This window comes from Somniosus microcephalus, chromosome 24 (genome assembly GCF_052327205.1).
Source record: "Somniosus microcephalus isolate GS21.2 chromosome 24, FLI_Smic_1.0, whole genome shotgun sequence".
NCBI classification, from domain to species: Eukaryota; Metazoa; Chordata; class Chondrichthyes; order Squaliformes; family Somniosidae; genus Somniosus; species Somniosus microcephalus.
This window is the reverse complement of record NC_141010.1, coordinates 16384386-16411920: the sequence shown is the minus strand read 5'-3', so window position 1 is coordinate 16411920 and position 27535 is coordinate 16384386. Positions and strand designations below refer to the sequence as shown.

The following is a 27535-nucleotide window of genomic DNA, read 5'->3' as shown; positions in this document are numbered from 1 at the left end:
GAGGTGACCGCGGCGGCTGGTCTGACGTCACTGGGCGTTCGACGCGAAGCTGCAAATGGCCGCCAAGGTCTTGGAAACGGTCGGCAAGATTGGCCTCGGGCTGGCCGTCGTTGGCGGAGTGGTCAACTCGGCGCTGTATAACGGTGAGCGGCCGAGGCCCCTAGCGGGGTGTAAAGTTGCGCTGGCCTCCTGCCGAGGGTCTGGACTCCAGGCCTCTGGGTCCGAGTCCGCCCTCCCCCAGCCGCCGGCTGGAAGGCTGCACACGGTTAACATGAGGTTTGGACCCACAGCACCAGCCCTTTCCCTCCTTGCATTGCAACCCTCACTCCAGGCCCTTAGAAACCTTCCCTGCAGCGTGAGGCCAAACCAGGCGCTGCTCCTCCCCTCCTCCCGTTTATCTCGGGCCCCCTTGTGCACTGTTTCTGTTCGCTGATTCACATGGGGTACGGTAGCATAGTGGTTAGGTTAAATAACAGCAAACGCTGGAAAAACTCAGCAGGCCAGGGCAGCATCGGTGGAGAGAGAAACGGAGTTAACGTTTCAGGTCGATGACCCTTCGTCAGAAGTGGTTATGTTACTGAACTAGTAATTCAGAGACCTGGACTGATGATCTGGAGTTTAAATCCTACCACGGCAGCTGGGGGAATTGAAATTCAATTAAATAAATCTGGAATAAAAAAGCCAGACCATGAAAGTACCATTGTTGTAAAGATCCACCTGGTTCACTAATGTCCTCACCTGGTCTGGCCTACGTATGACTCCCGACCCACGGCACTGCCCTCTGAAATGGCCGAGCAACCACTCCATTGTATAAGACGGTTCACCACCACCTTGTCAAGGGCAATTAGTGACGGGCAATAAATGCTGGCCTTGCCAGTGACTCCCACATTCCGTGAATAAATAATTAAAAAAAAATTATCATATATGTCCACCTGAGATGGCCTCGGTTTAACGTCTTATCTGAAAGTGAGAGCATTTTAGGCTGACGTTAGGTTACTGATGGTTTCAGGTCTTTCTGGTGGTGGGAGTGGTGATGATAGTAACTTGAAGCATCACATAAGCACAATTTATAGTGCCTTATCACATTGTGACATCGCAAAGCATTTCAAACAACTGATTGATTTTTGAAGTTCAGTAACTGTTATGTAGCCAAAGTGTATTTTAAAATGTATTCTTTATTTTCAGGTAAATCTTAGGTAAAGTGCTTCTCTGCAGCATTAAGATAAATTACACTTTAATCATGAGGAAATGTTAAGCCTGGTCAAGATTGTGAAGGGGTTGGATCGGGTGGATGCGGGGAAGATGTTCCCGATGAGGGGTGAAACTAGAACTAGGGGGCATAGTCTTAGAATAAGGGGCTGCTCTTTCAAAACTGAGATGAGGAGGAACTACTTCACTGAGGGTGGTAGGTCCATGGAATATGCTGCCCCAAAAAGCTGTAGAAGCTACATCATTACATAAATTTAAAACAGAAATAGACAGTTTTCTAGAAGTAAAGGGAATTAAGGGTTATGGGGAGCGGGCAGGAATTTGGACATGAGTCTAGGTTCGGATCGGTCATGGCCCTGTGGGTAGCGGAGCGGGCCCAGGGGCCGTGTAGTCTGATCCTGCTCCTATTTCGTGTGTCTAATTCTGTTAGATTCAGGAGATGGTTCTGTGATAGTGGATTGGCGGTTAGGATCAGATCAGCCATGATCTTGTTGAATGGCGGAGCAGGCTCGAGGGGCCGATTGGCCGACTCCTGCTCCTATTTCTTATGTTATTGTATTCTTATGTCAGTAGGAAGACTTTTCAGAGACTTTCAGAAGTTTTCCCCTGATTTCAATGTAGGCAGTCTTACATAGGATTACATTATAGGATATACAGCACAGAAACAGGCCATTAGGCCCAACCAGTCCATGCTGGCATTTATGCTTCACTCGAGCCTCCTGCCGTCTTTCCTCATCAGCATAACCCTCTATTCCCTTCTCCCTCATCTGCTTATCTAACCGTCCCTTAAATGCATCTATACTATTCGCCTCAACCACTCCCTATGGTAGCGAGTTCCACATTCTCACTACTCTGTTGGTAAAGAAGTTTCTTCTGAATTCCCTGATGAAGGGAAAGGGCCATTTAATACTTTCCCTCTTTGCACTGGTCTGGAGGACAAAAGAAAATGGCTGCATGAACCTAGGAATTGGCACATACCAGTTCATTGCACTAACATGCTCGTGTTGACAATATCTTGTGACCTGAAGCAAACGCACTAGTGCTCTGAACTGGCTTCGTACCTTGAGCAAAAGACAGACAATGCCAAAAGTTCAATGCAGATTGCAAAAGGCAGCCATAAAGTCTACAGGTGTCAGGATAATTATCCTTAAAGAAAAGACTTGCATTTAAATAGCGGCTTTCATGACCATTGGACGTCCCAAATCACTTTACTGCCAATGAAGTACTTTTTGAAGTGTCGCTGTTGTAATGTAGGAAATGCGGCAGCCAATTTGTGCACAGCAAGCTCCCACAAACAGCCATGTGATAATGACCAGATAATTTGTTTTTTAGTGATGTTGATTGAGGGATAAATATTGGCCAGGACACTGGGGAGAACTCCCCTGCTGCTCTTCGAAATCTTTGGGGTGTTGTTGGCTGTAGGGGAGCTGCGTTTTGGGATTTACCTGCACTCATGCAAGATAAGTACTTTTGAGAGGCCACAAAAGGACTGGTATAGGAAATGGAAACGTGACAGACTGCGGGGTGCTTCTAAAGTTGACCTTGAGGCAGAGTAGAGCAAGCTTCTATTCAGTACTTTTTTTTCATTCTTGGGATATGGGCTTCGCTGATGAGACCAGCGTTTATTGACCATCCCTAGCTGCCCTTGAGCAGGTGGTGGTGAGCTGCCGCCTTGAACCGCTGCAGTCCATGTGGCAGAAGACTGGCATCTGTGATGGTGGGGACCTCAGGAGGAGGCCAAGAAGGATCATCCACTCGGCACTCTGGCTGAAGATAGTTGCGAACGCTTCAGCCTTGTCTTTTGCACTCACCACCTTAAACATTCGCTTCCCTCCACCACCATGGCTGCAGTGTGTACCATCTACAGGAAACTCTTTGGTATCCGGCACCAACGGGACCGGCATGTTGCCGGTTGATCAAAAATTCCGGATGACGGAGAGGGTTATCTACCGAGGCTATCTTTAACAAAAATAAAAAAATCAAGAAATGTGCAGTATACAGTAATTGGGTACTCACCTACAGAATGTTGTTAAATGGATGGTGGAAGATGCTTGATTAAGTACAGTACTGCCAGTTGAGGGTAATAACTACCAGCAGCGTGGGAGACAAACAGTACCCCTGTAAAATGGCGGATCAGAAGAGACTGCTGGCAGCGCGGGAGAGTCAGACTCCTGTTACTGAGGTGTTCTGACTTCCGACAGCGCCAAGAAGCCGAGTAGTGGCAGTTGGAGAACTACCCCCACTGACTAACTCGGCCACCGCGGGAGACTCGGACTCGGCAACATTGCTGGTTATTGATGCGTTGTTTTCGGAATGAGAATTTTGCCGGTTAATAGAGAATTCCGGATATTTAGGTGCCGTTTAAACGAGAGTTTCCTGTACAAGGTGCACTGCAACAACTCGCCAAGGTTTCTTTGACAGCACCTCCCAAACTCGCGACCTCTACCACCTGGAAGGACAAGGGCAGCAGGCGCATGGGAACACCACCACCTCCAAGTCACACCATCCTGACTTGGAAATATATCGCTGTTCCAGGTTTTGACCCAGTGACAATGCAAGAGTCTAACCAGCTCCTCTTGACTTTCAACGGCATTACCATCGCCGAATCCCCCACTGTCAATATCCTGGGGGTCACCATTAACCAGAAACTTAACTGGACCAGCCACATAAATACTGTGGCAACAAGAGCAGGTCAGAGGCTAGGTATTCTGCGGCGGGTGTCTCACCTCCTGACTCCCCAAAGCCTTTCCACCATCTACAAGGCCCAAGTAAGGAGTGCGATGGAATACTCTCCACTTGCCTGGATGAGTGCAGCTCCAACAACACTCAAGAAGCTTGACACCATCCAGGACAAAGCAGCCCGTTTGATTGGTACCCCATCCACCACCTTAAACATTCACTCCCTCCACCACCGGCGTACCGTAGCTGCAATGTGTACCATCTACAAGATGCACTGCAGCAGCTCACCAAGGCTTCTTTGGCAGCACCTCCCAAACCCGCGACCTCCAGCAGGTGCATGGGAACACCGCCACCTCCAGGTTCCCCTCCAAATCAGTCACACACCATCCTGACTTAGAAGTATATCGCCAATCCTTCATCATTACTGGGTCAAAATCCTGGAACTCCCTACCTAACAGCACTGTGGGAGTATCACCACACGGACTGCAGTGGTTCAAGAAGGCAGCTCACCAACACTTTCTCGAGGGCAATTTTAGGGATGGGCAATAAATGCTGGCCTCGCCAACGGCACCCACATCTCATGAATGAATTTTTTTTTTTAACTCACGTGCTGGGCTCTGCTATCATTGAGTGAGAATGTTAGTGGAGCCTCCTCCTCTCGTTGGTTGCTTAATTGTCCACCTCTATTCACAACTGGATGTGGCAGGGTTGCAGAGCTTTGACCTGATCCGTTGGTTGTGGGATTGCTTAGTTCTGTCTACAGCATGTTTAGCATGCATGTGGTCCCGTGTTGTAGCTTCACCGGGTTGATCCCTTCTTTTCTGATACGCCTGGTGCTGCTTCCAGCATGCTCTAATACACCTCATTGAACTAGGGTTGGTCACCCGGCTTGGTGATAAGAGGAGTGAGGAATATGTCCGGCTATGGAGTTACAGATCGTGGTGGAATACAATTCTGCTGCTGCTGACGGCCCACAGTGCCGCATGGATGCCCAGCTTTGAGATGCTAGATCTGTTCCTAATCGATCCCACTTAGCACAGTGGTAGCGCCACATGTTACGATGGAGGGTGTCCTCAGTGTGAAGACTGTACTTGGTCTTCACTTGATAAGAGTGCTTGATACTGACTTTGGGCACCAAGAATGGGAAATAGTTACCATTGCAAACATCCCTCAGGATGTAGAAGGCCGTTTGACCCATTTTCTTTCACCCCTACTCTTCTACCTCTCCCATCACCCCACGAACTATTGCATCCAGCTGTGTCTTGAATTAATTCGAGTTTTTGCCTCCACAAGAACGAACTTGCATTTATGCAGCACAGGTCACAGCTAATTACTTGATTATTTTTGATGCGTACTCACTAATAGGTACGGCATGGTCGCATGAAGAACAATAACCAGTTAATCTGTTTCGTGGCAGCTGAGGGATAATTATAGGCTAAGGCACCATGTGATCTCCCTTCTCTTCAGATAGTGCTGCGGCATCTTTACATTCCACCTACAGTGCTGTTAGGGAGGGAGTTCCAGGATTTTGACCCAGCGACAATATACTTCTAAGTCAGGGTGGTGTGTGACTTGGAGGGGAACTTGCAGGTGATGGTGTTCCCATTGCCCTTGTCCTTCTAGGTCGCGGGTTTGGGAGGTGCTGTCAAAGAAGCCTTGGCGATTTTCTGCAGTGCATCTTGTCGATGGTACACACTGCAGCCACGGTGCGCCGGTGGTGGAAAGAGTGAATGTTGAAGGTGGTGGATGGAGTGCCAATCAAGCGGGCTGCTTTGTCCTGAATGGTGTCGAGCTTCTTGAGTGTTGTTGGAGCTGCACTCATCTAGGCAAGTGGAGAGTATTCCATCACTTTCCTGACTTGTGCCTTGTCGATGGTGGAAAGGCTTTGGGGAGTCAGGAGGTGAGGCACTCGCCACAGAATGCCCAGCCTCTGACCTGTTCTTGTAGCCACAGTATTTATGTGGCTGGTCCAGTTAAGTGTCTGGTCAATGACAATCCCCAGGATGTTGATGGTGAGGATTTTGGCGATGGTAATGCCGTTGAATATCATGGAGCGGTGGTTAGACTCTCTTGTTGGAGATCGTCATTACCTGGCACTTGTGTGGCGCGAATGTTACTTGCAAGCTATCAGCCCAAGCCTGAATGTCGTCCAGGTCTTGTTGCATGCTGGCACAGGCTGCTTCATTATCTGAGTTGTGAATGGAACTGAACACTCTGCAAACATCCCCACTTCTGACCTTATGATGGAGGAAAGGTCATTGATGAAGCACCTGAAGATGGTTGGGCCTAGAACACTGACAGACTCCTTCAGTATTGTACTGAAGTATCCGCCTAGGTTATGTCCTAGAGTGAGACTCGGGCGAGAGTGCTAGCACTGAGTTAAGTCTGGCGTTCAGTATTCTGTTTGGTTTCTTGATTGTTGCTCCACGTTAGTTGGAAATGTTGAGGATCGAGTCTACTAGAACGCTTTCAGTTTCATCCTTTGCTATTTTGACGCCATTCATTTTTGTTCTTCCCTTGCACAGTACTTTTCTCTTGCCTGTATTAAATTCCAACCATTGTTCCGTTTATCAAGCTCATTTTGTATTTCACAGGTCACCTCTCTAGCACAAGAGGAAAAAGCTGCTTGACCTTTGGGGTGGGGGGTGGGGGGTGGGGGGGAGAATACCACGGTACAGGTAGGGGCTTTTACATTCTAAACCTGTAGTGCAGCCTCCAGGAATTGGGCAACTCACAGAACTGCTCCAAAATGCTCCTGTTATTGATGTCACAATAATAGTAAAATGTCCCAAGGCACTTCACAGGAGCGTCATCAGATAAAGTTTGACACCGAGCCACGTAAAGACATATTAGGACGTTAATAAGCGATATTGGCAGAGATGACCCAACTGGAGAATCTCTGGGAAGGCAATAAAATTTGGAAGAAATTTGAAGAGATTATCTTCAGTGAACAACAAAACACCCTCCCTGTACTTTCCTTCCCCTTTAACCATGCACACATCAGATTAACTCTAGCATCTCTTCAGTAAACTGGATACATGAGGGTGAGTTCAAGGTTACATTGTGTCATTATAGTTTCATTCCCAGGAAAAGCTATTGTAAAATTCATGGCAGCCACTGGCCTGTGTTCCTCCTAATTCTATTCAGGCAGTTTTCACAGGATCTACCAAGGCTGTGCCTCTGAAAGAGAGCAATGCCATGCATTCATTCACTAATGGCCCTACTGTGTTAGGAGTTACTGTGCCAAAGCTGGTGCATTGTAGGCACCTTTCTCAGCCAGTGCTGCAGTTTACATACGTGTTGCATAATCTCCTGCTGTTTACTCAGGATTTCGAGCTGAAAAGGTCAGTTTTCTTCTAGTGTAAGCCTGTTTAAAGATTGGTTAATGATCAGCTCCTGAACTGTAGCGCAACTCATTGCTAGGATAGATTTTGAGCACAAAATCCAGGCTGACACTCCAGTGCAGTACTGAAGGACTACTGCACTGTCGGAGGTGCCATCTTTCGAAAGAGACGTTAAACCGAGGCCCCGTCTGCTCTTTCAGGTGGGCATACAAGATCCCATGGCACTATTTTGAAGAAGAACAGGGGAGTTCTCCCTGGTGTCCTGGCCAATATTTATCCCCCAATCAACGTCACTAAAACAGATTATCTGGTCATCACATTGCTGTTTGTGGGAGTTTGCTGTGTGCTATTTGGCGTTTCCTACATTAGAACAGTGACTACACTTCAAAAAGTGCTTCATTGGCTATAAAGCGCTTTGGGACGTCCGATTGTTGTGAAAGGCACTATATAAATGCAAGTCTCTTTTTTTTCTTTTTAGGAGCATTTATAAGATGTTTTTAATAGTATTTGTCCCATTTATAGGGGTGCAGTGGTGTAATATATTGGAGCCTTGTGACAGATGAGATGTGATGTTTTCTCATCACCACCCTGCCACTGAGTTCCTAGTCCCAGTTGCACTGTAGGGTGACACTGAACACAGGGCGAGGGATCCCCACACAAGCAAAATGAGAGAGTCATTGCCGGGACATTCTGGTGCGTTTCCTAGGGGCTGCCTGAGCTCAAGGCCCACAAAATGGCTACCCACTCAACCCCTCAGCCATAGGTGGTTATGGCATGGAGGGATTGGAGAAGAGAGTCAAATCCACATGATTGGGAAATTTGCAGGAGCTGTTTGCTTTCCAGCATAAAAAATCTGTTATTTTCACCCGTCTTGAGAGTACAGGAAACTTTCGATTTACCGGCACCTAAATAACCGGAAATCTCGGTTAACCGGCAAAATTCAGGAGTAGGTTCAGGTAAGTTTTATTATGTGCCTTCCTCCATTTGTTGCTGTGCAAGGGTGTGGCTGCAGCTGTTGCTAAGCTACAGAGACGCTTGCAACTTGTGGCCATTGTTTTGAAGCTGCTGCTAAGCAACAGGGTTTGTTGCTTTATACGGAGCTCTCAGCTCCGTATCTTTTACTATAGCGTTCGGTTATCCGGAATTTTTGATGAACCGGCACCACGTCGGTCCCGTCCGTGCCGGATAAAAAAAAAAAGTTTCCTGTATGTTTATTTTCTTAGAATTGCTTCTTAACCCATGGACCGGACCGCTATCAGCTCTGGGAATTCCAGAGGCAGTTTTCTGCATTTGCACTTCTGGTGGGGAACGTATATCGGAACGTAGGGCCTGGAGGGAGCGGTCAGCCCACCTGATTTTTTCTGCCCGTTTGATTTAAATGGATGGAATGGGCATACTCTTCTAAGTCCAGTATTGCAATATGTGCTCCTGTTGTGTGACGCTCTATGCCGGGAGCACAAAAGAATTGCCTTTCTGTTCTCACTGGGCCAGCCTTTTTCAGAATTCAGCTATCGACACTTTTTTTTAAAAAAACCTAATATGATAATGCTATTACTGTAATGTTAGTGGTAAGGTGTGACTTGCATAATCTGATTGTGGGGAAAGGGGTTATATACCTGTTACCTTGGCTGATGCAACAGAGAACTCCAACCTGCTGAAAAATACATTAAGACTGTATCAAAACTGCACATGGTTTCCTGGGTTTTCGAATGGATAACTGGTATGATGACCATTTAATTTTTTATAATGTTTAAAAGTAGCAGTCTCTTTGCAAATGGCCCTCTGATTTCTATATTTATTTTGGCACCAGAAATTCCCAAATATATCTTGCCTGTATAGAAGTAAAACATTGGCCTCCTTCAGAAGCAGGGGAAGAAAGGGCGATTAGTGGGAGGAGAGACATGGAATTGTCCCTGGCTGAGATTGGGAAATTGCTTTCACGGTAATCACAGGCGGTCACTTGCTTTCCATCGTTTTGTGACTCAATTGTTTGTGCCCAACTGTGCCATGGTGTTTAAGAAGCATTTAATTGCCTCATGGATCAAGTACTGTAAAATGGCTCTACAGATTAGCTTTCAATCCATATATAATAATGCTGATTCAGTGTCACCTAACTTTTATTTCACCAGTTGATGCTGGACACCGAGCGGTGATATTTGATCGATTTCGTGGTGTTCAAGATTTGGTTAGTGGAGAAGGCACGCACTTCCTTATTCCATGGGTACAAAAACCAATCATCTATGACTGCCGATCACGGCCACGAAATATTCCAGTTATCACGGGTAGTAAAGGTGAGTATAGAAAGCGATTTGGTTATTATCAATGTAATAGAACCAGTACACTGTTTAATATAAATTATTCAGTTCGATACTTTTGAGGGATAGTTAGTGACACTCTCTGAAGATGTTGGAAAGGCTGATCTGCAATTGAATTAGCAGGGTATGGTCAGTGTGTTGATTTTGTAGGTCATAGCTCCAGTATAATTTCATACCATAAGGGGTAATCACAGCTCTCCATATCTAATTTAGAAAGGATGGATGCTGGCAGTAGAGTACAAAAATGAATCAACTTATAAATGCTGCTTACTATGAAAAGTTACTGAAGTTCACGACTGTAATGAAGTGCCGACTGAAACTTTGCATAAGAACTAGGAGCAGGAGTAGGCCCTATGGCCCTTTGAGCCTGCTCCACCATTCAATAAGATCATGGCTGATCTTCGACTGCAACTCCACCTTCCCGCCCAATCCCCATATCCCTTGATTTCCCCTAGAGTCCAAAAATCTCTCGATCTTTGCCTTGGATATGCTCAACGAAGAATCTGAGATACTCAACTTCATTGCTTTCCCATATTCCAGATTTACAGAATGTGAACATCACACTGCGTATCCTCTTCAGGCCGGTGTCTGACCAGCTACCTAGGATTTATACCACCATTGGTGAAGATTACGATGAGAGAGTACTGCCATCCATCACAACAGAAGTCCTGAAGTCTGTCGTTGTAAGTGGCGTGCTGTTTTTGTTCGGGGGAGAGGAATAAGAATAAATACGCCTAGAATTTAAAATGCTTGTACATTTACTACATTGGTCAGCACTCTCCAGTTTAATCTGCATATAATGGGAATTTCCCACCACTAACCAAATGCACCTGCCCTTTCTCAGTTGCTTATCCTGCCGTGTAGCAGTTTTTCCTCTTGCCTCGCGTAACATTTCTGTTGTACCTGCACAAAGTTCAAAACGTGGGATTTTCTTAAGCTACAACTGCAGGCTTGTCATATTTATGTTTATACCACTGGTTATTACATTTCTTTTGCTGTAGACTTCTATTGGTACAGAAACAGTGAAGAACATAAGACTTGGGAGAAGGCTCTGCACAGAAGGCCGGTGGTTAATACTCATTTGTGTAACATCCCGCAGTGAATTAGTGGACCACTTTATAGGTTGGGAGTTCAGGCAGTTCTGTGTCCCAAATCAATATTGCATCTAGAAGAGTTTACATACAAACCCAGTGCACTTGCACTATATTAAATGACTTGGGCTTTTTTAAGTGGATGACGAGGGTTGTGAATTTTTGTACTCGTCAATTTGCAGGATGTTAGAATGGGGTGGGGCGTGGAATTAGGCACAGTTTCACAATCGTGCCAAGTCTAGAGTTTTGTTTTTGAGTAATGCTGATCTGATGCTGTCACCTGGAATATTAACATCTTCCCTTGGTTTTCATCTTGTTTAAAAAAAAAAAAAAATTTTTTTTTTTTTTTTAATTTAAACCTGTAAATTGATTTCATTTTTTAAAGTACAAAGACCCTAGTAGTATAATGAATGTTTCACAATACAACCTGGCTGCAAAACTTTACATCTACATACAGGCAGGTTCTTAAAGTGTAGAAATGATTCTTGATCATCGAAAAGAGTTTTGCATTTTTGTGACTTGGAAATTTCCACCTGCTGACCTTGAATTGTGACATTTCAAAATGGAATCATTATGATTGGCTTCAAATCATCCTCTTGCATTGTGTTTCCATGGATTTGAACAAATGTGACTGTATCTCGTTCTTTTTCTTATAGTGAAGAAGTTGGTTTGTTAAACTAATTTAAAATTGGAAACTTTCTAGGCTCGGTTTGATGCTGGTGAGCTGATCACGCAGAGAGAGCTGGTGTCCAGACAGGTTAGCGAGGATCTGACTGAGAGAGCTGCCACTTTCGGACTCATCCTGGATGATGTGTCACTGGTAATGATAATTCAAATTTCTATTTCTTTGTTCCCTGCCTTTTATGTTTGGGGTTACCTGTTTCAGCCACTTAACTGCTGCCTTTCCAGTAGTTTAACTAGAAAAATCCATTTTCTTTCAGAGGTAATTTTATGCATACTTGTTGGCAATGTAAAAAAATAATCGCTTGGATCCACACTGAATTACCCCATTATAAATGTCAAATCTGTGTAAATTTGTCGTCTGTTTTTAATTAATGGCCCAGAAATTCGGGTCGGGGGCTTCCCGCGGGTGCAAGCCCCCGACCTGCACTTACCTAGCGCACCAGCCGTTGAGCTGTGGGCCCGCGTGGGATTCCGATCCTGGGCCTGCTCCAACTGCCGGCGCGCAGTGCTTGCGTATCCCAGGGGCGCAGTTAGTTCGATGCGTCCCCTGGGATCACGTGGGCCATGGGGAGCCAATCGGAGCAGGGAATGCCCATTCATAAGTTTGACAGGAAGAGCTGCCAAAACTTATAAATACTACGGGCCCCAAAACATCACTAAATCTTCAAATACATTTTTTTTTTATCACATTTTTTAAATAAACTATAAATTAAATGAAATAACGATTTTAAGCAATAATTTAAATTTTTGAAAAAAGTAATTTTATTTTCTAACGGGGCTAAAAATAAACTTGCTTTAAAGTATTTAAAAATAATAAACCTGTGGAAAAAAATGTTTTAATTTTAATTAATTCACCACTATCTTGTAAAAAGCAGGCCTTACACCTGCTTTTTAAATGTGTAACTTCTGGAGACTTAACCTCCCGGGAAAACCTGCAAAAAAAACGTAAGTTCGATGCGCACGTGCTGCCTCTCCGCGCACGTGCTGCCTCTCCGCACACGTTCGACCTCTGAACCCCTGCTTTCAGGGGAACGGAAGTGCCAGTTTCCCGCGCATGCGCAGTACCCCGTGCGTACTCACCCATGGAGACCCGAATTTCTGGGCCAATGTCTTATTTTGGTGTTCATCTCCTTTTCTGTGCTGGCAAGATTCAACTGTGAGTGGAATGGAGAAGCCCAAAGGTCAATCCCACCACTGGCCTGGAATTTGTGGTGGGTAATAACAGCGTTCGCTGTTATTACCCCCTTTGAAACTGACCGCAACTTCTAGCGTATGCGATTCTAATGAAATCCTGAAGTTGTGGTCAGTCATTCACTGCTCCGACACTGGCTGCGCTGTGGCACCCCTCCCCCACCACCTTTGCCGGCAATCGGTGTAATCAGGGAACTAGTGAAACTTACAATCTTCGGCTTTTCCACGGTAATACAGGAAACTTTGGTTTATCCAGAGGTTCTATGTCCGGAATACTCGATCTAACGGCAAAAATCAGGAGCTGTTTTCTATATGTTTTTTTAGTTCTCATTGCTTTTTTTTTTCCCAGTCAAGCACTGCAAGGTCTGTAGCTATAGCAACAGCTTCAGCTACAGACGCTTGCAGCTGCAGCCGACTGTTTTGAAGCTGTTGCTAAGCAACAGGGTTTGTTGATTCACATGGAGCTTCTCGGTTCCCTATGTTTAAACATTAACTCTGGTATGTCTGGCACTTTTGATGTTACGGCACCAGCTCGGTCCCGTCAGTGCTGGATATCAGAAAGCTTCCTGTATTGCTGTTAAATACCCATTAAAAGTTGCACCCTTTTGGATTAGGTATAACTCGGCTGTTACAAGTCTTCATTTTTATGAAAATATATTTTATTTAGTCTAAAAAAAATCTACTTCATCCTCTAAAAAAGAAAAAGGCTGTAGCTATTTCCTTAATTCCAACATTAAAAGCAATCCCATGTTGCTGGGTAAAGATAAGCAGAATGGGTCAGGAAGGGACAGAAAGATTAATAAAGGTAATAGGGCATTAGTGACTAAAGTGACATCAGGGAAAAATAGAAAAAAGTTAAAGCTAAAAGTATTATATCTGAATGCACGAAGCATTCACTACAGAATAGATGAATTAATAGTGAAGATGGAAATAAATTGGTTTGATCTAATAGCCATTACAGAGACGTGGTTGCAGAGTGACCAAGGTTGGGAACTAAATATTCCAGGATATTTGACTTAGAAGAGACAGGCAGAATGGAAAAGGAGGGTTAGCCCTGATGATAAAGGAGGGAATAAAGACGGTAGAGAGAAAGGATCTTGGCTGAGAAATACTGAGAAATAAATGTAGAATCAGTTTGGGTGGAGCTAAGAAACAACATGGGGCAGAAAACACTAGTGGGAGTAGCCTATAGGCTCCCTAACAGTGGTTGTAGTGTCAGGCAGTGTATAACTCAGGAAATTAGAGATGCATGTAACAAGGGTAATACAGTAATCATGGACTTTAACTTTCATATAGACTGGTCAAACCAAATTTGAAGAAAGAATGTAGAGGAAGAGTTTATGGAATGCATTCAAGATAGTTTTCTAGATCAGTATGTCAAGCAACCTATGAGGAATTGGCTATTTTAGATCTAGTCCTGTGCAATGAGACAGGGTTAATTAGTAACCTTGTAGTAAAGGAGCCTCTGAGGAGCAGAGATCATAATATGATTGAATTTTATGTTGAGTTTGAGAATGGAACAAAGCAAACTATGTAGGTATGAGAGGCAAGTTGGCTAAGGTAGATTGGGAAACTAGATTAAAAGGTATGACCGTAGAAAAGCAATGGCAAACATTTAAAGAAATAATTCATAATTCACAACGAATATACTTTCTTTTAAGGAATAAAAACACCAAGGGAAAAATGGTCCAACCGTGAGTAACAAGAGAAATGAAAGATAGTATTAGATTAAAGGAAAAGGCTTATAATGTTGCCAAAAAGAGTAGTAAGCCTGAGGATTGGGAGGTTTTTAGAATTCAGCAAAGGAGGAACAAGAAATTGATAAAGGGAAAATAGAATGAGAGTAAACTATCGAGAGACATAAAAACAGACTGTAAAAGCTATAGGTATGTAAAAAGGAAAACATTAGCGAAAGTAAACGTGGGGCCCTTATAGGCTGAGACAGGAGAAATTAGAATAGGGAATAAGGAAATGACAGAGAAATTAAACACATACTTTGTGCCTGTCTTCGGTAGAAGACGCAAAAAAACTCCCCAGAAATAATAGAGAACCACGGGCCTAGCGACAATGAGGAAGTGAAAGAAATTAGTATTAGTAAAAAAAAGTACTGGAGAAACTAATGGGACTGAAAGCTGATAAATCCCCTGGACCTGATGGCCTACATCCTAGGGGTTTAAAAGAGGTGGCTATAGAGATAGTGGATGCATTGGTTGTCATCTTCCCAAATTCCACAGATTCTAGAACAGTTCCTGCGGATTGGAAAGTAGCAACTGTAACCCCACTATTAAAGAAAGGAGGGAGAGAGAAAATGGGGAACTACAGACCAGTTAGCCTGACATCAGTAGTAGGGAAAATGCTAGAATTTATTATTAAGGACGTGGTAACAGGGCACTTAGAAAATAATAATAGGATTGGCAGAGTCAACATGGATTTATGAAAGGGAAATCGTGTTTGACGAATCTGAGGTGGTAACTAGCAGAATAGATAAGGGGGAACCAGTGGATGTGGTGTATTTGGATTTTCAGAAGGCATTCGATAAGGTACCACACAAGAGGTTATTAAACAAAATTAGGGCTCATGGGATTGGGGGTAATATACTAGCATGGAGTGAGGATTGGTTAACGGACAGAAAACAGAAAGTAGGAATAAACGGGTCATTTTCGGGTAGGCAGGCTGTAACTAGTGGGGTACCACAAGGATCAGTGCTTGGGCCTCAGCTATTCACAATCTACATCAATGATTTGGATGAGGGGACCAAATGTAATATATCCAAGTTTGCTGATGATACAAAACTAGGTGGGAATGTAAATTGTGAGGAGGATGCAAAGAGGCTTCAAGGGGATATAGATGGGCTAAGGGAGTGGGCAAGAACATGGCAAATGGAATATAACGTGGAGAAATGTGAAGTTATCCACTTTTGGTAGGAAAAATAGAAAAGCAGAGTATCTTTTAAATGGTGAGAGATTGGGAAATGTTGGTGTTCAGAGGGACCTGGGTGTCCTTGTACACGAATCACTGAAAGTTAACATGCAGGTACAGCCAGCAATTAGGGAAGCAAATGGTATGTTGGCCTTTATTACAAGAGGATTTGAGTATAAGAGTAAAGACGTCTTACTGCAATTATATAGGGCCCTGGTGAGACCACACCTGGAGTATTGTGTACAGTTTTGGTCTCCTTACCTAAGGAAGGATATACTTGCCATAGAAGGGAGTGCAATGAAGGTTCACAAGTTTGATTGTTGGGATGGGGGGATTGTCCTATGAGGAGATTGAGTAGACTAGGCCTATATTCTCTATAGAGTTTAGAAGAATGAGAGGTGATCTCATTGAAACATACAAAATTCTTACAGGGCTTGACAGGGTAGATGCAGGGGGGATGTTTTCCCTGGCTGGGGAGTCTAGAACCAGGAGGTCACAGTCTCAGAAAAAGGGGTCGGCCATTTAGGACTGAGATGAGGAGAAATTTCTTCACTCAGAGGGTGGTGAATCTTTGGAATTCTCTACCCCAGAGGGCTGTGGGGGCTCAGTCGTTGAGTATATTCAAGACAGAAATCAATTCAATTTTTGGATATTAAGCAAATCAAGAGAGATAGGGATAGCGCAGGAAAGTGGAGTTGAGGTAGAAGATCAGCCATGATCTTAGTGAATGGCGGAGCAGGCTCAAGAGGCCGAATGGCCTACTCCTGCTCCTATTTCTTATGTCCTGAGGATGTGAAAGGTGCTATAGAAATGCAAGTTCTTTCATTCTTTACACACTTTGGGGATTGGTGGGTTTCTGATAGTAAGCCATTTGTGGTGTGGCTTACACAACTCGCTCATAACTGCACCCTATGTGTGCCCCATGGTTTACTTTACATAAACTTCTAGTCCTCAGTTTTGTATCTTCTATTTAATCAGAAACCGAATGATTCTTGAATTCCAGGATAAAGCTGCCTCTTCAGTCCTGCAATACTGCAGCTTAACACCAACTTCAGAGCAACATTCCATGTTGCACCAGCCAAGCCTATGGACTCTCTGACTGAGTTACATTTACTACTGCAAACTCAGGCCACTAGGTACTGGATTGAGACTGTCCAAACTCCTATCACTTCGGACCGTTAGTCAGCAGAGAGAAGAGACTTCCATTCTGTCAGTCTGGGCTGCATTCATACCTGTGTCTCAGAGGAGAGAACAGTGTTCGCACCCACTGCACCTGCACTGGCCTACTCCTGCTCCTATTTCTTATGTTCCCAGCAAATTTTACAGGAGTATTTGCTGCAATTCCTGTCGAGCCTCTCGCCAACACTGAACACAGGGAACGTAATATGGTCATTGTGGGAAATTTAATATCGCAGAAGTGAGGTGGAATTTGGGACATCTGTGAGGGAGGGGTGAAAGCATGATTGGATGGAGGTAATATATAGCTGCTTGATGCACATCAGGCAGCCTGGCAGAAAAAACTTGCATTTATATAGTGCCGACTTTTATCACATCCTCAAGACATCCTGAAGCACTCTGTAAGGCCAATGAAAAATTCTGATGGGTAGTCACTATTATGTAGGCAAATACTTGTCAAGTTATGCACTAAGATCCCACAAACAGCGGATTAGATAAATGGAAAGTTAGTCTGGTTTTGGTGGCATTAGTTGAGGAGAGAAATGTTGGTCAGGTTACTGGAAGAAATCCCTGTTTGGTATCTTTCTTCTACCTGAACAGGCATTCAATGTCTCTTTTAATGTCTCTTCTGAAAGATGTCGGCTCCAACAATGCAGCACTAAAATGTTGTCGGACCACAGCAGTTTACAGCACAGGAGGAATTCATTCACCCTATTGTGGCTTGCTCGCTTGTTTAAAGCAGCCCAATATTATTCCTGCTACTCCATGCTCGCCTCACCGCCCTCCATCTTCCTATGCTTCAAATATCAATCCAATTTTCCCTTAAAAGGTGCAATGACCTATGCCTCAATCACTCCGTCGGAATGTATTCCAGAATCCGACAGCCCTTTTGTATAAAGACATTTTTGCTAACTTCTCCCCTTGCTCCGTTATTGACTATTTTAAATTGCCAACCCATTGTTCCTGAATTCCCCAACCAGAGGAACGAGCTTTTCCCTGTTCATTTTCAACCTAGATTGTACCCAAGTCTTAGAGTGTGTCTTGAACTCTTAATGTTCTAACTCAAGAGTTGAAAGTGTTACCAGCAGAGCCAAGCTGATACCCAGGGTGAGTGTTGGTACTTAGTCCATCAGGAATCAGTAGCCTAGAAGTGAGTCATCACCTGGGTTCTAATAATCATTGTGTAATTTATCTTAAAATAACACCGTAAACCTGAATCTAAAACAATATAGGTATGGAAAGGAGGCCAACTGTGCTAAGAAAATAGCATTAGTTGAATTGGAGGTCAAGAATTGATTATAGGTTATGAATTACTATAAAGATGCAGACTGGCAAAGCAATAGTAGTCACAGGCCAATTAAAGATAATTGAGCAACAATGGTAATGGGAATGGCTACTGCATTTTCGATTATACAGGTTGAGCGTCCCAAATCCGGAGTTCCGGAATACGGACTCCGGGGCGATTGGTGACAGGGGTCCGGAATCTGTAAAATGTTCCGGAATCCGGACACCCTGAGGGAGGCTTAGCAAAAACCGGAACCTGGGCCCAGGCATTTCCGGACTCGGCACGTGTTTCTGATGTCCGAAGCCTGGAAATATCGCAACCTGGGCTCGGGCGTTTCTGGACTTCGGACATCAGAAACCCATTCCGAAGTCCGGGAAAACCGGCTCGGCCTCGGTGGAGAACTGGTTGGCAGACAGAAAGCAAAGAGTTGGAATAAACGGGTCTTTTTCCGAGTGGCAGGTAGTGACTAGTGGGGTACCGCAGGGATCGGTCCTTGGACCCCAGCTATTCACAATATATATTAATGATCTAGACAAGGGAACTAGATGTAATATCTCCAAATTTGCAGACGACACAAAGCTGGGTGGGCGTGTGTGCGGTGAGGAGGATGCCGAGAAACTCCAGGATGATTTGGACAGGTTGGGTGATTGGGCAGAAGCATGGCAGATGCAATATAACGTGGATAACTGTGAGGTTATCCACTTTGGTGGCAAAAACAGGAAGGCAGATTATTATCTGAATGGCAATAGATTGGGAGAAGGGGAAGTGCAACGAGACCTGGGCGTCCTTGTGCACCAGTCGCTGACGGTAAGCATGCAGGTGCAGCAGGCGGTTAAGAAGGCAAATGGTATGTTGGCCTTCGTAGCGAGAGGGTTTGAGTACAGGAACAAGGATGTCTTGCTGCAGTTGTACGGGGCCTTGGTGAGACCACATCTTAAGTTTTGTGTGCAGTTTTGGTCGCCTTATCTGAGGAAGGATGTTCTTGCCATGGAAGGAGTTCAGCGAAGATTCACCAGGCTGATACCTGGGATGGCAGGAATGACGTATGAGGAGAGATTGGGTCGATTGGGCTTGTACTCGCTGGAGTTTAGAAGAATGAGGGGATCTCATTGAAACTTATAAAATTCTGACAGGACTGGACAGACTAGATGCAGGAAGGATGTTCCCGATGGTGGGGGAGTCCAGAACCAGGGGTCACAGTCTAAGGATAAGGGGTAGGCCATTTAGGACAGAAATGAGGAGGAATTTCTTCACCCAGAGAGTGGTGAACCTGTGGAATTCTCTACCACAGAAGGCAGTTGAGGCCAATTCATTAAATATATTCAAGAAGGAGTTGGATATATTTCTTAAGGCTAAAGGGATCAAGGGGTATGGGGAGAAAGCAGGGACCGGGTACTGAATTTGGATGATCAGCCATGATCGCATTGAATGGCGGAACAGGCTCGAATGGCCTACTCCTGCTCCTATGTTTATATGGTCCCGAGGTTGCCGGATTCGGGGCGTTCTACCTGTATAAGTATTTGTGTAGGTTGTTCCTGTGTAAACTGAAATCCACAGAGCCCCCACTACAGCTGGCTTCTATTAGAACTAGCCCGGAGTCTTGTGAAACACAGAACAATGAGATTGCCAGAAAGTTTGTAAAAATGCATGTAATGATCACAGAATTATTGACCAATGAGATTGCTAGATTATATCACCATGGTCATTTAACCATGTGATTACTATTGGTGAATAATCTGTTTTAAAAGCAACTCTGCTATCTATTGAGGTTTTTTTAGTGATCTAATAGTTGCTGGTCATGCAATTAATGAGTGAAGATTAACTGCGTTCCAAAAGGATGTGGATGTATTGGAGGAATCATCCACATTTAATGTTGGTATGTATGGTGATGCACAATTGTATCTTGGACATGCAAACACTGATTCTCTGAAAATGTCTGATTAGCACAAGGAGATGGTCAACAGTGTAATAGACTGAGATTATTGTCTAAATGGAAAAACTGGTGGGAGTTGAATTTGGTAGATTGAAATGTTGGGTAGATTCTGATATTGGGAGTGATTATTTCTGTCTTCTTGAGAACTGAGAGGAGGAACTTGCAAGGGATGGTCTCAGACAGCATGTGTACTGGTGTTGGTGCAATCACTTCCTATAGGATGTGATTAGCCGAGAGTGGAGAAGTAATTTCCCTCCACTGTTTGTTTGCCTTGTGGCTTTCCCTCGCCCTCAAACTCTCAAGTAACAAGAGGCCCATCTGCCAATGGAGGCAAATCGGAGAACAAGTTGGGTTTTATCTGAGTCTACATACTACCTCAAACCCTTTCTGCTCCGCTGAACTTAACGTGGTGAGCACCTAGTTACCATTTCAGGCAGTGAACTTGCGAGACCTGCAAGAGTTTCTGGATTAAAATTGCAGTATGGAAAATGCTCATTGACTGCTGTAATTCAAGAAGTTGATCATTACCTTTTCCATTTTTAAAATACACAATGTCCCAGCCCATTGGCGTATAAATGAGCGGCTGGCTGTGTTTCTGATTATCCATTTAGTATTGCTTATCCTGAAATGTATCTTTTTTTCTTCAGACTCATTTGACCTTTGGCAAAGAGTTCACGGAAGCTGTAGAGCTCAAGCAGGTCGCACAGCAGGAAGCTGAGCGGGCCAGGTTCATTGTAGAAAAGGTAAGTGTTCACCGGTGTTCCCTCGGCAGAGAGATGCGCGGCGGTGCAGCTTATAGGAGACATTGCTGCTCACCGCTTTTGTAATTGCAGTGTACTTGTCTGCCGGGCAAGAATTCCGGACTCAACATCGAGTTCAACAATTTCAGATCATAACCATTTTTTCGGACGGCAGCTGTTGATGATTCTGCTATTCCCATTTACATCTCTTCTAGACCCATCTTTTGTTTCTTTACTTGTCCCATTACTAACTCCTTTTGCCTTACACCATCATCCCTTTTGTCATTTAATCTCTCCTGCCTTCCACCCTGTCACAGACCTTTCCTTTTGTTTGTTTCCCCCCCCCCCCCTTTCCCTGCCTCTACTTGCTTAAAACCTGCTACATCTGTAACTTTTTCCAGTTCTGACGAAAAGTCATTGACCTGAAACATTAACTCTGTTTACGAACATAAGAAATAGCAGCAGGTGTACACCCTTCAAGCCTGCTCCGCCATTCAATTAGATAATGGCTGATCTACCTCAACTCCTTCCTGCACTGTCCCCATACGCCTTGATTCCCTTAGTATCCAAAAGTCTATCGATCTCTCTTGAATATACAGGAAACTTTTGTTTAACCTTAAATGTCCGGAAAGCTCTATCTAGCGGCAAAATTCAGGAGCCGTTTCCTATAAGTTTTTTTACTTCTCGTTGCTTTTTTTTTTCCAGTCAGGCTCTGCAAGGTCTAGCTGAAGCTGTTGCTTAGCTACAGAGACGCTTTTAAGCTGCGGCCGACTGTTTTGAAGCTGTTGCTAAGCAACAGGGTTTGTTGATTCACACGGAGCTCAAAAGCTCCGTATGTTTTAACATTAACGCTGGTTTCTACGGCAGTTTTGATGGTACGGCACCAGCTCGGTCCCGTCAGTGCCGGATACCAGAAAGTTTCCTGTACTCCACGACTGAGCATCTACAGCCCTCTGGGGTAGAGAATTCCAAAGATTCACCACCCTGAGTGAAGATATTTCTCCTCAGTCCTAAATGGCCGACCCCTTATTCTGAGACACTGACCCCTAGTTCTAGACACTCCAGCCAGGGGAAACATCCCCCCCAGCATCTACCCTGTCAAGCCTCTTAAGAATTTTATACGTTTCAATGAGATCACCTCTCATCTAAACTCTAGGGAATACAGGCCTAGTCTATTCAATCTCTCCCCATCCCAGCAATCAGTCTGATGAATCTTTGTTGCACTCTCTCTAAGGCAAATATATCCTTCATTGGGTAAGGAGACCAAAACTCTGTACACAACGCCAGGTGTGGTCTCACCAAGGCGCTATATAATTGTAGTAAGGCTTCTTTACTCTTGTACTCCAACCTCCTCTTTGTAATAAAGGCTAACATACTATTTGCTTTCCTAATTGCTTGCTGTACCTGTCTGTTAACTTTGTGGTTTGTATACAAGGACACCCAGGTCCCTCTGAATACCAACCTTTCCCAGTCTCTCTCCATTTAAAAAATATTCTGCTTTTCTATTTTTCTTACCAAGTGGATACTTCACATTTCTCCACATTATGTTCCATCTGCCATGTTCTTGCCCACTCTTTTTTAACCTGTCTATATCCCTTTGCAGCCTCTTTGTGTCCTCCTCACAGCTTACTTTCCCACCTAACTTTGTATCGTCAGCAAACTTGGATACATTACAGTCGGTCCCCTCATCTAAGTCATTGCTATAGATTGTAAATAGCAGAGGCCCAAGCACTGATCCTTGCGATACCCCACTAGTTACAACCTGCCAATCCAAAAATGACCTGGTTATTCCTACTGTTTTAACCAATCCTCAATCCATGATATATTACCCCAATCCCATGAGCCCTAATTTTGTGTAATAAACTCTTGTGTGGCACCTTATTGAATTCTTTTTGAAAATCCAAATACACTACATCCACTGGTTCCCCCTTCTCTACCCTGCTAGTTACAACCTGAAATTGGGTCAACAAATCCCCTGGATCTGAATACCTACATCCTAGGGTTTCAAGAGGTGGCTACAGAGATAGTCGATGCATTAGTTTTGATCTTCCGGAATTCCCTAGATTCTAGAACGGTCCCCGTGGATTGGAAGGTAGCAAACGTAACCCCGCTGTTCACGAAAGGAGGGAGAGAGAAAACAGGAAACTACAGACCAGTTAGCCCGACATTAGTAGTAGGGAAAATGGTCGAATCTATTATTTGAGCCATGGGAACCGGCCTGTAATTTGCAGCTAAGAACTAGCAGAGCCCTCGGCTCCTCTTGGAACAAGGCCATGGGATGTTTTTAAAACAATCACCTGAATAGACGGATGGGACGTTGGTTTGATGTTTAAAGTCTCTTCCGAAAGACAGGAGCGAAGAATCACACCTCAATGTCCCTTTGTTAGTAGTGGGCCCATGGAAAGGGTGTGTATTAAGTCACCTTTATGGAAGGCTCTCACACTGTTGCATGTGGGGATGGGGAAGACTTGATCAGAGGTAAGATTTATGGTAGAGATGCGAGAAGGGACTGGGCGCATTCCAGTCTGCAGGGCCATGATTGCTCAAGGTTCAGCCACCATTGGTAGAGCAGATGGAGGAGGGGCAACACTCTCTCTTAGGCAGTCCCTCGGAACCGAGGATGACTTGCTTCCACATTAAAAATGAGTTCGCAGGTGACTGATGAGTCCCATGCAGGACCTACAGTCTCTGTCACAGGTGGGGCAGACGGTGGTGGAAGGGGCGGGTGGGTGGGGTGCTTGGGTTGACGTGCGCTCCTTGCTCTGCCTGCGCTTGGCTTCCGCATGCTCCCGGCGAAGAGACTCGAGGTGTTCGGCGCCTTCCCCGATGCTTCTCCTCCACTTTGTGCGGTCTTGGGCCAGGGATTCCCAGGTGTCAATGGGGATGTTACACTTTTTCAAGGAGGCTTTGCGGGTGTCCTTGAAGCGTTTCCTCTGCCCACCTGGGGCTTTCTTGCTGTGCCGGAGCTCCGAGTAGAGCGCTTGTTTTGGGAGTCTCATATCGGGCATGCGGGCAATGTGACCCGTCCATCGGAGTTGATTGAGCAACACAGTAGAGTGGAGGATGTAGGGCTGGTGGAGGTTGCAGAGGTAGAATGAAAATACCAATCAGTAAATGAAGATGAGGATACTAAAACCAGCGTACCTGGGCACAGTGAGCCAGTAGAGGCCTTTGCGGGTGGTGATTGGTGAGTGGGAATTATTATAGGATACAGGCAGACGAGTTTGTGCAGAGTGGAGCTTGGGAGGCTGTTAGGAGAGCATTGGAGAAGTTAAGCCTGAGGTTTCTGGCAGCAGTGGAAGAGGTGGGGAAGAGGCAAAAGAGTGGAAGTTGCAGAGGTGGAAAATAGGCAGTCATAGGGATGGTTTGAAGCTAAGCTCGAGGTCAAACAAAGCAATGAGGTCGTACAGTTCCAGCAAGTGACCAGGAAGATGAATCGAGGGCTAAGGTGCAAAGTTTTTTTCTGGGAGCTGAGCAGAATGGCTTTGGTCTTGCCATTGCTAAATGGAAGAAAGTGATCAATAGCACTTTGGTCTATTGAATGAGTCCCAACCCAGTTTACTTCTGCAAGGCAAGGTCCAACTGTGTGGTTTTATTTTGGATCTGGAATTGCTTTGAAAATTGAAACTTAATTTACACTGATGTATAAACTAATATACCCGTGAAATTCTTTACACTTAAAGTACAGGAAACTTTGGTTTATCCGGAGGTTGTATGTCCGGAAACCTCGATCTAACGGCAGAAATCGGCAGCCGTTTTGGTTAGGTTTTTTTTCTTCCCCTAACATTTTTTTTTAACAGTCAGGCTCTGGAAAGCGTCTCTGTAGCTTAGCAACAGCTTCAGAGATGCTTCCAAGGTACCGGCCGAGTGTTTACAAGCTGTTGCTAAGCAACAGTGTTTGTTGTCAGAGACGGAGATGAAAACCTCCGTATCCTTCAACATTAGCGCTGGTCTATCCGGAAGTTTTGATAGATCGGCAGCAGCTCGGTCCCGTCGGTGCCGGATATCGCAAAGTTTCCTGTATAGTGTGGTTTCAAGCTCTTAAATGGGGTGTTGTTATTTTCTCACTCATTACTCCCTTCCTGAAAGCAGTAACTTGTGCTGCAGTATACAGGAAACTTTCTGGTATCCGGCACGGACGGGACCGACGTGTTGCCGGTTCATCAACAATTCCGGATAACCGAACGCTATAGTAAAAGATACGGAGCTCAGAGCTCCATATAAAGCAACAAACCCTGTAGCTTCAAAACAATCGGCACAAGTTGCAAGCGTCTCTGTAGCTTAGCAACAGCTTCAGCTACCCTCTTGCACAGCAACAAATGGAGTAAAAAAAGTAACTAAAAGTAAAAAAAAGTTACCTGAACCGACTCCTGAATTTTGCCGGTGGATAGAGAGTTCTGGTTATTTAGGGGCCGGTTAATCGAAAGTTTCCTGTAGTTCCAGTTGAGCTTTGTTGGTGAGTAATTGGGTGGGGGGGGGCCGGCCAAGTTCACTGTGCTCACTCAGCATTCACTGTTCATGAGGGGGCACCCGAGCCCTCTTGTTGCCCTCCTTCTCCTGAGCTGAGGGGAAACTGAAGCTCTTCCACTGTCCCCCCCAGCTATTGTGTAGCTCGGTGCCAACCAGGGATTGAACACGAGTATAAGAACATAAGATTCTGCTCCGCCATTCAATAAAATCATGGCTGATCTTCAACCTCAACTCCACTTTCCTGCCCGATCTCCATATCCTTTGATTCCCCTAGAGTCCAAAAATCTATCGATCTCAGCCTTGGATATACTCAACGATTCAGCATCCACAGCCCTCTGGGGTAGAGAATTCCAAAGATTCACAACCCTCTGAGTTAAGAAATTCCTTCTCATCTCAGTCTTAAATGGCCGACCCCTTCTCTTCCTGATTTATACAGTTCAGTATTGCGCATTTACCTGTTGAGCCATCAGTAGCTGCTTTTTTGGAGGTCTTTATTCCGTTGATTATTAAGATACACTGAACAACACAGCTGAAACCTACTACAGTAATAGTGAATGGTGAAATCTAAATGCAGGTTACTTTAAGTTAAGAGCTTGTTTGCAAGTAAGGTTTCAAATAGTGATTTATTTGCTGTTCAGTTTTTTTTTAATGGATTATTAAAGAATTCAGGGGAAACTTCTTTACCCAGAGTTACATAAGAACATAAGAAATAGGAGCAGGAGTAGGCCAATCGGCCCCTCGAGCCTGCTCCGTCATTCAATAAGATCATGGCTGATCTGATCCTAACCGCTAATCTACTATCACAGAACCATCTCCTGAATCTAACAGAATTAGACACACGAAATAGGAGCAGGATCAGGCTACATGGCCCCTGGGCCCGCTCCGCTACCCACAGGGCCATGACCGATCCGAACCTAGACTCATGTCCAAATTCCTGCCCGCTCCCCATAACCCTTTATTTCTAGGAAACTGTCTATTTCTGTTTTAAATTTATGTAATGATGTAGCTTCTACAGCTTTTTGGGGCAGCATATTCCATGGACCTACCACCCTCTTGTTCGAATGTAGAACATGGAGTACAGGAAACTCTTTATTATCCGGCACCAACGGGACCGGCATGGTGCCGGTTTATCAATAAGTCCGGATTACAGAGCGGTATAGTAAAAGGTATGAGAGCTCCGTACACAGCAACAAATCCAGGCTTCCCTGTTGCTTAGCAACATGTGCAGGAACTCTGGCCACAGACCAAGCATCCCTGTTGCTTAGCAACAAGTGTAGGAGCCCCAGTTACACAGCCACAGATCCAGGAACTGCCACTAATATGAAGTAAAACTCACCTGAACCTACTCCTGAATTTTGCCGGTTAACAGAGATTTTTGGTTATTTAGGTGCCGGTAAATCGAGAGTTTCCTGTAGTTGAGGTGAATAGCATAGATGCCTTTAAGGGGAAGCTAGAAAAATATACAAGGGAGAAAGGAATAGGAGTGTTAATAGGGTTAGATGAAGAGGGGTGGGAGAAGCATCGTGTGGAGCATAAACAGTGGTGTGGACCAGTTGGGCCAAATGGCTTGTTTTTTTTGTTCTGTAAATCCTGTGAGATAAATTGCAACCTTGTGTTTTGTTCAATAGGCTGAGCAACAGAAAAAAGCAGCAGTCATTGCTGCAGAAGGAGACGCCAAAGCTGCCGAGCTGATCGCTAACTCTCTCTCGCAGGTTGGGGATGGTCTGATTGAACTGAGAAAACTGGAAGCAGCAGAAGACATTGCCTTCCAACTCTCAAGATCCCGCAATGTAACCTATTTACCATCTGGCCAGTCGACACTACTCCAGCTGCCCCCACATTAACACAGAACTTTTGTCACAATGTAGTGTGTCCAAGATGGCTAACTCTCTTTTTATATTATGTACGCCCCTTCTCTCAGTACAATCTTTGATACCGAAAATCGCATTGGCAGACCAGGACTAAATTAAGAAAAAAATCAATCAATAAATAATTGGTTCTACGTTTAATTTTTCTCTGCATTGTCTTTTCCGTGTGCTGCGGTTGGCTTTTTAGCCAGTTGTGACTGACGTGGTCTATACTGTCTGCTGCTGTAAGCGACTGACAAAAAAATCAGTTGAGAAAAAATATGATTTACAAAACAACCAAGATCAAAAAGTTAGAGGTATCGATCATTTAAAAAAAAATTAGTGGAAGCTTCTGCATTCCAACAAAATGTGAAACAAATTGCCGGATTTGAGTAATATAAGTTGCAGTACGCAGTAAAAAGACATGCATTTTGTGATTAAAGCATGGTGTGATGCTGGAGATCTGGGATTAAAATCAGTGGAAGTATGACAGTGCTGTAATGACTGCTCCTTCAATACAAAACTACAGAATGTTCCCCAACCTTAAGATTCTGTATTTTGCATAGCCAGCGTGTATTTAATGACTGTTGTAATGGATGCACAAGTAATTAGATTTCTTTTTAACTCAATAAATACGCTGATGCCACTGATA

General features: G+C 44.5%; 1 protein-coding gene across 1 annotated transcript; it reads left to right on the top strand.

The window, feature by feature from the left end:
- On the top strand, window positions 1-27535 carry phb1 (prohibitin 1). Its single transcript, XM_085966274.1, has 6 exons — window positions 1-143; window positions 9362-9523; window positions 10088-10230; window positions 11342-11458; window positions 20474-20569; window positions 26665-27535. The coding sequence occupies exons 1-6, from the start codon at window positions 56-58 to the stop codon at window positions 26878-26880; spliced, it is 822 nt and encodes a 273-aa protein (XP_085822400.1). The 5' UTR covers window positions 1-55; the 3' UTR covers window positions 26881-27535.